Genomic DNA, 12,826 nt, shown 5'->3' with positions numbered 1-12,826 from the left:
CCGTGGATCCCTGCTATTCCCAGCTGGTATTCAGCATCGTGCCAGAAAGACAAATCACACGAAACCTTCATCCTACCCCTCCAACGCCGTCAGATTGTCGGTATATTTAATGTGACATGGCCATCCATCACTAGCATTGTGTAAACAAGTCGCAGGATTCTGCTGTCCTACAGAATACATAATGACATTCAGAGCTACAGGCGGAGAAGGACCTTGCTGACTCTCATGGGGGTTAGCAGTTTCTGAGCTACAAGGTATCTACAAGGTATTACTGCAATTACAGCACTTACACATGCCAATCAACTGTAATAGAAAACCTTAGAGAGCCTCCAAAATGTTCTTCTGAATTTTCCATACTCAACACAAGAGGTTTTATAAGAAGAGGAGGTACGAGATGCCAAACCCTCTGCGTGGCTGTTGGTGATCTAATTCTGGGGTCTCCAAACTTTGTAAATAAAGGGCAAGTTTACTGTCCCGGCATCAGTGTCTCATTATTGGTTTTAAATGGGAGGAATAGTGCCCCTTTGTTGATAGACATCAGTTAGAAGAATAGTGCCCCATTGATGGTGTCAGTAGGGGGAATGGTACTCCATCATTGGTGTCAATTGGTAGAAAAGTGCCCCAAGGGCCTGCTAAAGGCAGGCAAATGGTTACATCCAGCCCCCAGACCACAGTTTGGAGAGCACTACTCTAAAAGAAATCAGCAAATACTCCTCCCAGGCTTGTGTTTACCATCTTTGGTATTCGGGGGAGGAATAGTGCCCCATTTTTGGTGTCAGTAGGGGAAATAGTGTCCCATTGTTGATGTTACATAGTTACATAGTTACATAGTAGGTGAGGTTGAAAAAAGACACAAGTCCATCAAGTCCAACCTATGTGTGTGATTATGTGTCAGTATTACATTACATATCCCTGTATGTTGCGGTCATTCAGGTGATTATCTAATAGTTTCTTGAAGCTATCAATGCTCCCCGCTGAGACCACCGCCTGTGGAAGGGAATTCCACATCCTTGCCGCTCTTACAGTAAAGAACCCTCTACGTAGTTTAAGGTTAAACCTCTTTTCTTCTAATTGTAATGAGTGGCCACGAGTCTTATTAAACTCTCTTCTGCGAAAAAGTTTTATCCCTATTGTGGGGTCACCAGTACAGTATTTGTAAATTGAAATCATATCCCCTCTCAAGCGTCTCTTCTCCAGAGAGAATAAGTTCAGTGCTCGCAACCTTTCCTCATAACTAAGATCCTCCAGACCCTTTATTAGCTTTGTTGCCCTTCTTTGTACTCGCTCCATTTCCAGTACGTCCCTCCTGAGGACTGGTGCCCAGAACTGGACAGCATACTCCAGGTGCGGCCGGACCAGAGTCTTGTAGAGCGGGAGAATTATCGTTTTATCTCTGGAGTTGATCCCCCTTTTAATGCATGCCAATATTCTGTTTGCTTTATTAGCAGCAGCTTGGCATTGCATGCCATTGCTGAGCCTATCTACTAGGACCCCCAGGTCCTTTTCCATCCTAGATTCCCCCAGAGGTTCTCCCCCCAGTGTATAGATTGCATTCATATTTTTGCCACCCAAATGCATTATTTTACATTTTTCTACATTGAACCTCATTTGCCATGTAGTCGCCCACCCCATTAATTTGTTCAGGTCTTTTTGCAAGATTTCCACATCCTGCGGAGAAGTTATTGCCCTGCTTAGCTTAGTATCGTCTGCAAATACAAAGATTGAACTGTTTATCCCATCCTCCAGGTCGTTTATGAACAAATTAAATAGGATTGGTCCCAGCACAGAACCCTGGGGAACCCCACTACCCACCCCTGACCATTCTGAGTACTCCCCATTTATCACCACCCTCTGAACACGCCCTTGTAGCCAGTTTTCAATCCATGTACTCACCCTATGGTCCATGCCAATGTCAGTGGCAGAAATTCTTCCCCATTGTTGGTGTCAGTGGACAAAATAGTGTCTCATATTAGTGTGATGAATAGTGTCCAAAGAGCCATATAAAGTCAAGCAAAGGGTCGCATCTGTTCCCTGGTCTGCAGTTTTGAGACCCCTGGTCTAACTGTAAGAAGCAGTGGTTTCTTTAGCAGTCCTGCACCTGAGAAAAGACCCAGACAGGCAGTCCAATAAGTATTTGCCATGGCATGTGGATTTTGGCAGTCTAAAGGTAAAGAGCATTGGAAAATGGTGGCAACCCTGCACATGTGGAAGATCCACAAGGCACCTCATATGTAGTTGTCATGGCCTTCGCTACAACATGACATCAATTGGGCATGGTTCTACTCATTCCAAAGGGGCAGAGGCTGGCTGTTTGCCCTGGCACTGGTAACCACATTGAGGGACTATTTGCAGGGTATATCCAAAACTTTGGGCTGGTGCCAAGGTGGCAGAGGCTAAGTGTTTATTCTGGTACTGTTAACCATATTGAGGGACCATTTGCAAGTTATATCCAAAACTGTAGATGTCTTGGCAGGTTAATTTGACCGGTGTTGACTATGAAAGAAACATCGAAATATAGGGTGAACCTACTGCAGATACAGCTGTAGAGGCAGTGGGATTGATTTACTAAAGGCAAATAGACTGTTCACATTGCAGGTAAAATTGCACCTTGCAAGGAAATTTTCCCCAGCGCTTAGTGAATAAGGTGAAGCTCTGCTTATTTTCATCATGCAATCATGTGCAAGCAAAAACGTTGTTTTTCTTTTTTCTTTTTTCCTTGTACGTGTTTCGTTGGTTTGAGGTAGGGACTGCACTGGACAGATTTGATTATTTTGGTCTGTATTAGATGGTTCCTTGGATAAATGGAGGTTTATGACTCCCTTTGGAAGTCTGGGCTTCTACCTCCTTTTACCTAATATATATCCAGTTGCTGTTCATTCAGCACAGAACCTGCGATGGTTTTGTACAACATTTATTTACAGAGCAGGGAATTTTTCAAGCTGTGATCGTATATAAAATATGTCACATAAAACATTTGACTACTTATGATTTGCACTGCTTTACTGTGATGTAAAGTTAATCATTCTCCCGCTATGTGTCTGTAACTTTGTAGTTACAAAGTTACAGACACATAGCGGAAGAATGATTAATTCAAACTTCAATTTATTCAAAGCAGAGTTTAAAAGAGAAGTATGGGTTTTCTTTTCTTTTTATTTAAGAATCAGACTTGCCTAGGTGGATGCAGTATCAGACTGATGCTACATCTGCTTCCCGGGGCCTCAAAGACTGAGAACCAAATGATCTAACACCGCCAATCGCTCGGTTCTCACAGCTCCCCAAGCAGAGAGCTGGTGACTGTCAGCCCCTGGCTCTCTGCTCTGCACCCCCCCCCCCACTCCCCATATGGTCGCGATCCTTCCCAAGCCTGGATTGTCTCTGTGGCGTTAGATAACAGAGGGCTTCAGCCTGCTGCCTGTTGAAAATGGGTCACAGGAGTGCAGAACGAGCTGCACTCTTGTGATCCACAGAAGTACAGCCAAACAAACTTTGGTCAATGGTGTCAGTGAGAGGCAGAAATTTCTCAATTCTCAAGCAACCCCTAGTCACCTCTGGAGGAACCCTAGGGTTCTAAGGAATCCTGGATTAGAAACCCTGCTTTACAGCCAGTGGGGGCCCATCCATTAGGGGCGCATGGGTGCCACCCTCCCTATCCATGCATCTGACCCCTGATCTACATGCAGGGCGCCATTGGATTGATTGGATTCCAATCAGGGTTTTATTGTTTTTTTTAAGCATGTGATTAGAGCCAAAGGCTCTAATAGACTTTAAAAAAGGGTGGGTTCGGGATGCAGGGCACTGCGCCTGAAGCCCACCCAGTTGTGTGACAATAGCGAATGAATATTCACTATTATAACACTGATTCTCCTCCTGGCCTATCAGGAAGTGGGTCGTGAGCGAAAGGAAATCTGATCGGATTGGACAAGGGGAGGAGGAGGAGGGAGGAGATGCAGAGGAAGCAGCCGGAGAGAACAGCCCGGAGAGAAGCCGTCCGCCATCTGTAGTACTGCCCGCGAGATGGGGTAAGTGTGGGGCCCTGACTACCGACTGACAGACCCGGGGGGGGAGGGGGTGACCACCATGACCCAGCCGGCCGCCCGACATGCCTATCCAGTTTGCTTTGTAGAAGAGTTGACTCTGATCATCCACAAACAATCATAAGTGGTGTAGCCACAATCCTGGATTTATACTTCCTACCCTCCAGGCCAAGTTTCTTGTGCTGCTCCTTCTTACCCCAATCAACCGAATCGCCTTGGTATCAGAGTAATAAGGTAATAGTGTTGATTTACTAAAACTCGAAAGTGCAAAATCTGGTGCAGCTCTGCATAGAAACCAATCAGCTTCCAGGTTTCTTTTGTCAAAGTTTAATTGAACAAGCTGATGTTAGAAGCTGATGGGCTACCATGCAGAGCTGCACCAGATTTTGCACTCTCCAGTGTTAGTAAATCAACCCCACAGTGCTTCACGTTGGTTCTGCCATTTGTTAGAGGTCACTAGTTCAAATGTATTCAAGGGAATCTTTCTGCCACAAAACCCATCATCCCTCGTGAGGTGTGCTAATGAATACTGGGTGGCTCCTAGACTCAGCCCTTCACCCTTTTAGGACCTACTTTCACATAGTGACTCAGACGGTCCAAGACAGCAGTGACAAATTACATTTTCTTAGAATGCACGCAAGCAAGGAAGTAAAAGACAACCAGAAATGAGTCACTTACAGTCAGCAACATGATGTATTATTCAAATGATCTTCTATCGCATCCAATTCTTTGATCTGAGGGCGTGCCTCCTCTGATTCTTTTGTATGTACACTATGCTGTACTAGGATTCACTTGGAACATATAGCTGGGTTAATGCTATTAAAAAAGTAGAAGGAACTTACCATTTTCACAGTGTCTTCCAGTATACCCAGCTAAACAGCCACATATATAGGATCCAGTTTTCTCCACAATGCACGTTCCATCATGGAAACATGGTGAAGGGGAACAGACTAAATGATACAAAGAAAAGAAGAAGTAAACTCTTTGTTTGATGTGCCTTTGTCTTAAACATTAAACTGACCCTGGGAAAAAATATGTAGAGATGTAACACGTGGTTTGTGGCACCACATCCAAAACAAACTATTACAAAAATTGAAAAGCAAAAAAGAGGACTTTGAAGGTGCCTCTAAGAATACCAATGAGGAAACAGGTACTCAATTAGTTAAAATCTGGAATTTATTAGATATTATTAAAATGTCATAATGACTAAATACATAAACATGAAGGAAGTAAACATATAGGAAATCTTCCCAGATATGTATATATGGCTAGGCCAAGAAACCTAGTGAGAGGCCTATAAATTGTGGTGTATCAACATATGTATATACACGCATACATATACATGTTTATCCGATATGGGGTATATGAAGGGCCAGCCACAGGAATCAGAATGCCAACGCCAAAGGATCGCTACGTGTTTCACCAAATGCTTCCTCAGGAGATCCTATAGGTTCATAGCCACAGAGGGAAACATAGGATGTCTGATCCACCAAATAAGAAGGAGAGGGGAAAGCAAAAGGGAAATGATCGCATCTAACCGATCCCGGGATAGAGCATATATTGGACACCAAACAGCTGTGTGGGGCACTTCACCTCAAAAAAGCAGCTCGTAGCTATAGGAATAATGGGTGTTTTCGATCAATCAATCCACTGAGGGATCCAGTATTCATATGCCCCAACGGGCTATGAAGCCCTGTATTGGTGGTCCAACTTAAAAATCAAAGCTCCAGTATAGCGTAATGTGCTGATCCCGTTTGCCAAAACAAAGGGGAGAAAGAAAAAGAAATTCCTCATTCATAGGGAGATGGAAAAGACATTCATCATGGACATCTTTTCCATCTCCCTATGAACGAGGGGTTTCATCTTTTCCATCTCCCTGTGAACGAGGGGTTTCTTTTTCCTTCTCCCCTTTATTTTGGCAACCAGGATCAGCATGTTACGCTATACTGGAGCTACCATTTTTAAGTTGGACGACCAACACAGGGCTTCATAGCCAGTTAGGGCATATGAATACCGGATCCCTCAGTGGATTGATTAATTCGAAAACACCCATTATCCTTATAGCTACAAGCTGCTTTTTGAGGTGAAATGCCCCATACAGCTGTTTGGTGCCCCATATATGCTCTATCCCGGGACCGGTTAGACGCGATTATTTCCCTTTTCTTTTGCTTTCCCCTCTCCCCCTCATTTGGTGGATCAGACATTCTATGTTTCCCTCTATGGCTATGAACCAATAGAATCTCCTGAGGAAGCATTTGGTGAAACACGTAGCGATCCTTTGGCGTTGGCATTCTGATTCCTGTGGCTGGCCCTTCATATACACCATATCCGATAAACGTGTATGCATGTATATACATATGTTGATACACCCCAATTTATAGGCCTCCCACTAGGTTTCTTTGCCTAGCCATATATACATATCTGGGAAAATGTCTCATATTTTTACTTCCTTCTTATTTATGTATTTAGCCATTATGATATTTAAATAATATCTAATGAATTCTAGATTTTATCTAATTGAGTACCTGTTTCCTCATTGGGATTATTAGTGGCACCTTCAAAGTCCTCTTTTCTGCTTTTCACATTTTGTATTCATTAATGTGGCCCCATTGCTCTTTTAAAAAAAAACCTGCAAAAGAAAACCTTTTATACCTAACTGACCTTCTGCCCAATCCTCAGATCTTCGTTCCATTCAGGAACAGAATCCTCACACCTACTTCCAGGAGGGTCTATTGCCACGTGATGTGATTCCATTCGGCAGCTCCTACATCACTACTGTGTGCTATAGGAACACAGGGCCCGGCGAATGGAACCACAGTGCATACAATTGACCGAGCATCCACCAGAATTGTGTTGGTAGGACTAGATTCCGCCAGTGGCTGTAGCTTTTGAACAATGAGAATTTCTGAGGAATGGGCAGCAAGACAGGTAAATAGGGATGAGCTTCGAGTTCGAGTCGAACTCATGTTCGACTCGAACATTGGCTGTTCGCAAGTTCACCGAACAGCGAACAATTTGGGGTGTTCGCGGCAAATTCGAATGCCGCGGAACACCCTTTAAAAGTCTATGGGAGAAATCAAAAGTGCTAATTTTAAAGGCTAATATGCAAGTTATTGTCATAAAAAGTGTTTGGGGACCTGGGTCCTGCCCCAGGGGACATGGATCAATGCAAAAAAAAGTTTTAAAAACGGCCGTTTTTTCAGGAGCAGTGATTTTAATAATACTTAAAGTCAATCAATAAAAGTGTAATATCCCTTTAAATTTCGTACCTGGGGGGTGTCTATAGTGTGCCTGTAAAGGGGCGCATGTTTCCTGTGTTTAGAACAGTCTGACAGCAAAATGACATTTTGAAGGAAAAAACTCATTTAAAACTACCCGCGGCTATTGCATTGCCGACAATACACATAGAAGTTCATTGATAAAAACGGCATGGGAATTCCCCAAAGGGGAACCCCGAACCAAATTTAAAAAAAAAATGACGAAGAGAAGAAAAGAAGAAAAGAAGAAAAGAAGAAGAGAAGAAGAGAAGAGCGGGAGCCTCCCCCCCATGCCATGGGTGCGGAGCGGCCCGAGGAGAAGAAGACAGAAGACGCCGCGGAGGAGATGCTGGACGAGAACGCCGGAGGAAGAACCAGAAGAACCAGAAGAGCCAGAAGAACCAGAAGATGAAGGAAGATAGAAGAAAGAAGAAGCATTTAAATAAAGGAATTGTCAAAAACTGTCTCTTGTCATTTTTAACATTTTTGACACTTTTTTCGTGAAATGGTAGGGGTACTTATGTACCCCCTTACCATTTCACACAGGGGGGGGGCCGGGATCTGGGGGTCACCTTGTTAAAGGGGGCTTCCAGATTCCGATAAGCCCCCCGCCCGCAGACCCCCACAACCACCGGCCAGGGTTGTGGGGATGAGGCCCTTGTCCTCATCAACATGGGGACAAGGTGTTTTGGGGGGCTACCCCAAAGCACCCTCCCAATGTTGAGGGCATGTGGCCTGGTACGGTTCAGGAGGGAGGGGGGGCCGCACTCTCGTCCCCCCCTCTTTTCCTGCGGCCTGCCAGGTTGCGTGCTCGGATAAGGGTCTGGTATGGATTTTTGGGGGGACCCCACGCCGTTTTTTTTTTGGCGCGGGGTTCCCCTTAAAATCCATACCAGACCTGAAGGGTCTGGTATGGAATTTAGGGGGAACCCCACGTCATTTTTTTTTTTTAATTTTGGCCGGGGTTCCCCTTAATATCCATACCAGACCTGAAGGGCCTGGTATGGAATTTAGGGGGACCCCCACGTCATTTTTTTTTTTTAATTTTGGTTCGGGGTTCCCCTTTGGGGAATTCCCATGCCGTTTTTATCAATGAACTTCTATGTGTATTGTCGGCAATGCAATAGCCGCGGGTAGTTTTAAATGAGTTTTTTCCTTCAAAATGTCATTTTGCTGTCAGACTGTTCTAAACACAGGAAACATGCGCCCCTTTACAGGCACACTATAGACACCCCCCAGGTACGAAATTTAAAGGGATATTACACTTTTATTGTTTGACTTTAAGCATTATTAAAATCACTGCTCCTGAAAAAACGGCCGTTTTTAAAACTTTTTTTTGCATTGATCCATGTCCCCTGGGGCAGGACCCAGGTCCCCAAACACTTTTTATGACAATAACTTGCATATAAGCCTTGAAAATTAGCACTTTTGATTATTCATGTTCGTGTCCCATAGACTTTAACGGTGTTCGCATGTTCGAACGAACTTTTTTCCTGTTCGCATGTTCTGGTGCGAACCGAACAGGGGGGTGTTCGGCTCATCCCTACAGGTAAATATAAAAAGTTTTTTTTTCGGAAGGTTTTTAAAACTTTTTTGTTTACATTTATTTGTAACATCTTTTACATATACTTTTTAAATGTATGTGTAAGAGAAAACTCCCTTTAGCCCAGCTATGTATTCATTAAATGTTTTGAAAGTATAAACTGGAACCTGTATATTAAAGCGGAACTGTAACCACTCTCTAATAGGGACATAAATGATTTGATAGCCGATTCCAGGTTAAGAAGTTGTGAATACCAAGTACCAAGGCTACCAAATCATGAATCCTGTCTCAGTTCCCTTTTCTGCAACAAGCTACCATACCTATAGGTTCCAGCTAGAGATAAACAAATTGATTTGACAATCAGGTCTTTATGGTAAATCTCTTTATTTAACTTTTGCTGGTATCTCTTTTAGCTAACCCATGGTGCTTTGTGAATCCCTGGTCACGCATGCCTATTTGTTAGGCAGAGTTTGTGTATATATAATAAAAAAAAAATGCATGAAACATCAGTTAAAAAAAAAAAAACTATTCAAATTGATACAAAACCGTTATAGTGTTCTTTCAGCATTGTTTTTGACTGCCAGCCCAAGATAATAAAGGCATCCTGTTATCTCCTCTAGGCCTTTCCCTATTCACCTGTTTTCATAAATGCTGTAATATCGTACAGTAAAGTTACATTAATTTGAATCAGGCCCCAACAAAGATGGCAGTAAAATACACCCCTGATTCAGCTATAATGCATACTTCTGACACTTCAGAGGTTTATGAAAACCACCTCAATGGACTATATATAACAGCAGAGTCACACTATCTTTCCCACTTATTCAAAGTAATTTACACATTTCAGGAAGTGTTGAAAAAATAATCCCTGGTGTATTTCATTAAAAGTGTTATGTAGTTTCAACTTTGTACTGAAGACTGCCTATAGCCATGTCAAAATTTTGCACTCAACAGTCATTTCAAACGCCTGCAAAGAACTTTCTAATGCCGAGGTCAGAGAGGTTGAACGTCACAATATGTCTTTTTTTAGGGCTGAAAAAATGGGGTGTTTTAATGTTGCCTAAAAAATGTTTGGACGTGTCAATGAAATTTCTCAGTTTTCATTTCCTCTCTCCTTCAGTTAGTTATGATTTTCTGTTACCTCACCTCAGATCCCCTTTTATTTAATTTCCATTACTCATATCTTATTTTGTTGGAATGTACATTGTATTGAACTTTACTCAAAAAAACTAAATAATAATTTAATAGAATGGAAAATTTCACCATTTTCGTAAAATGCATTATAGTCAATTGGAAAGTGGCATTAAGATGGTTTTTGTTTATTTTCAAGGGTGTAATAGGCTTTAAATGGTCTTTTAATGGGTAAGGAAACTTTTCAACCCCAACTTCCTAAGCAGGTGTAGACCATCCTCCTTCCTAATCTAATCTAATCTAATCTAATCTAATCTAATCTAATCTAATCTTAAATAGTTCTCACTGTGAGGTCCACAAAATAGTTTTCATTTATCCACTGACTTTTTGATCAGATGTTCCCATGTATGCAGTTCAGCCCCATTGACTTCTATAGGGCTGGTAGACAAGTCTGCTCCTATCCATCTACCAGTGCAATAGAAGTCTATAGTGTTGAACTGTACACATGTGGACATCCAAACAAGAAGCCGGTGGAGGAATTTAAACAATGAGGGAGGCAGCAAGATCTAGATAGTATAGTGCAGTGGTGGCGAACCTTGGCACCCCAGATGTTTTGGAACTACATTTCCCACGATGCTCATGCACTCTGCATTGTAGTGGAGCATCATGGGAAATGTAGTTCCAAAACATCTGGGGTGCCAAGGTTCGCCATCACCGGTATAGTGATTGTGGAGTGAAGGTGGTCTACAGCTGCATAAAAGGACAGAGGCAAAAGGGTAAGGAAACTTCATGGGAACCTTTTAAACTTCCCTGGACCTGTGCCAAACACTGGCCTCCGGTTAGATGTGAAGCATAACATAAGATATTGAGGAAAAAACCCTAATTCGAGCCCTAATGCTAACTGTGACAATTTGTTTATCGACACTTTACCTCAGTTGACTAACAATGGATTTAGGTTAGTGTAAGGCCCCTCACACATGTGTATTCTGATCAGGTCTGACTGACCTGATCAGAAGGTTCATGCGCCCCTAAGGACAGGAGGGTGTAAATGGACTTGTGTCCATTTACACCTGCCTACCTCTGGGTCTGATCCGGTCTGCAAACAATAACGCAAGTGGGTGGCATCCCGTTCCATTTCCGCAGGGTCTGCATCCGAGTGAATGCAGATGTGACATCCACCCGCTCTGCTTCGATCAGCAAGAGATCAGCTCACAGATTCCCTGCTAATCGGAACAGAATCCACCCTGTGTGAAAGGGGCCTTAGCAGGGTCCATTAGGGGCACCCAAGCGTTGCCCCCTCTCTACTCGCCACCCCCTATATGCAATGGATAGATTCATGCATGCTCTAATGGGCTTTAAAATAGGGTGGACTCGGGATGCTGCAGATGCGTCCAGGTCCCACCCAAGTGTGTTGCAACAGCGAATGAACATGCAACACTGATCCTCCTCGCGACAAATCAGGAAGCGGGTCTGATACCTGTCACCCGATTGGCTGAAAGGACAGGAGATTCTATTGGACGCCTAGGAGGAGGGGAGGAGACGCACAGCAGAAACGAGGAGGAGAAGAGCCGCCCATACCCGATCCCCGCCGCCGCTCCATGGATGTCGGATCCCCGCCCCCCGCTCCTTGGATGCCCGTTTCCTGTCCCCGCTCCATGGATGCCCAATCCCCGCCGCCTAGATGGAGTAAGTGCCGGTGGACCGCAGGGGGGGTTCGATTGTTTGCCCCCCCCAACCAAAAACCCACCAGCCACCACTGGGCCTTATGGTTGGCATTGTTCCTAAATCAGCACTGAGTATTGGTCACGTAGGTTTTTGATAAAACAAAGCCTGAGTATTTTTTTTTTCAGACATACTTTCACCTAGGCACTTGAGAATAATTTTACTGTAACAACATATGACACAGTAATAATAATAAAAAAAAAATAGTGACTTTTTATTTGATGTTTAAAGTATTAGGACTGATTGAAAACTATTTTCATAATTTTCATAATTATTTTCATTCATTTTCATTTGTTTGACTTTATAGAGTTACCTGTAACTTCTCGAAATGTAGCATAGAAGCCATCAAAGTTCTTGGACCCGTCTGACTTGAAGAGAACATGCAGTGCATTTCCTGAGCTGCGGATGGGTAGTGGTCTCTCATTACCGCAAAAACGCTTAATGATCTTGGCATCCACATTGTCGCCATCTCGGATTTCTAAGTAATCGTACTGGCACATGTAATCAAACTCCAAACTTAGCATTGCAAACCTGGGGTAGATAGACAATTGTATTAATGTAAAGTGTGATGCCACCTCTATATACTATACATATATATTAGTTATTAAAGAGTGATACCACTCCTATAGAGTCTGGAAAGCAGTAGATATGTGCACTGCCGAAAAATTTGATAGTTGTCGTTTCATTCGGGGTTTTTTTTGTTTTTTTTTCGGGTCATTCGTTATGATCGCAATTCGTAAATTTGAAAATTTGAAAATAAATCTGAAAATTCGAAAGAATAACTAACTAACTAATAATAACTAACTATTAAATTATAGGTATTGGTTTTTCATTTCAAATTTGGCTGTTAGTGAACGTAATGAATACGAATTTATCCATAGTTACGAATTATCCGAAATAACGAATGCCGCATCTAAACGAATGGAATGGAATTAATTAATAATAAATAATAATAAAACGTTTTTATTATTATTAATTCGTTACGTTCCACTCATTTAGATATGGCATTTGTTATTTCGGATAATTCGTAACTTCGGATAAATTCGTATTCGTTACGTTCTCTAACAGTCAAATTTTAAAGGAAATTCCAATACCTATAATTTAACAGTTAGTAATAGTTAAGTTATTATTAGTTAGTA

At 42.6% G+C, this 12,826-nt stretch overlaps 1 protein-coding gene across 1 annotated transcript in view; it reads right to left on the bottom strand.

Annotated features, from left to right (window-relative positions):
• The window catches only part of PAMR1 (peptidase domain containing associated with muscle regeneration 1), an 83,942-nt gene that overhangs the window by 22,953 nt on the left and 48,163 nt on the right, over window positions 1–12,826 (bottom strand). Inside the window, exons 5-6 of the mRNA XM_073604199.1 lie at window positions 12,001–12,218; window positions 4,877–4,984 (exon numbers count right to left, since the gene is read on the bottom strand). Of these exons, the coding sequence (XP_073460300.1) occupies window positions 4,877–4,984; window positions 12,001–12,218 (326 nt within the window). The remainder of the gene's footprint in view (window positions 1–4,876; window positions 4,985–12,000; window positions 12,219–12,826) is intronic.

Source organism: Aquarana catesbeiana, linkage group LG11 (assembly GCF_042186555.1).
Source record: "Aquarana catesbeiana isolate 2022-GZ linkage group LG11, ASM4218655v1, whole genome shotgun sequence".
In the NCBI taxonomy this organism is placed as follows: Eukaryota; Metazoa; Chordata; class Amphibia; order Anura; family Ranidae; genus Aquarana; species Aquarana catesbeiana.
This window is presented reverse-complemented; position numbering and strand designations above follow the sequence as displayed.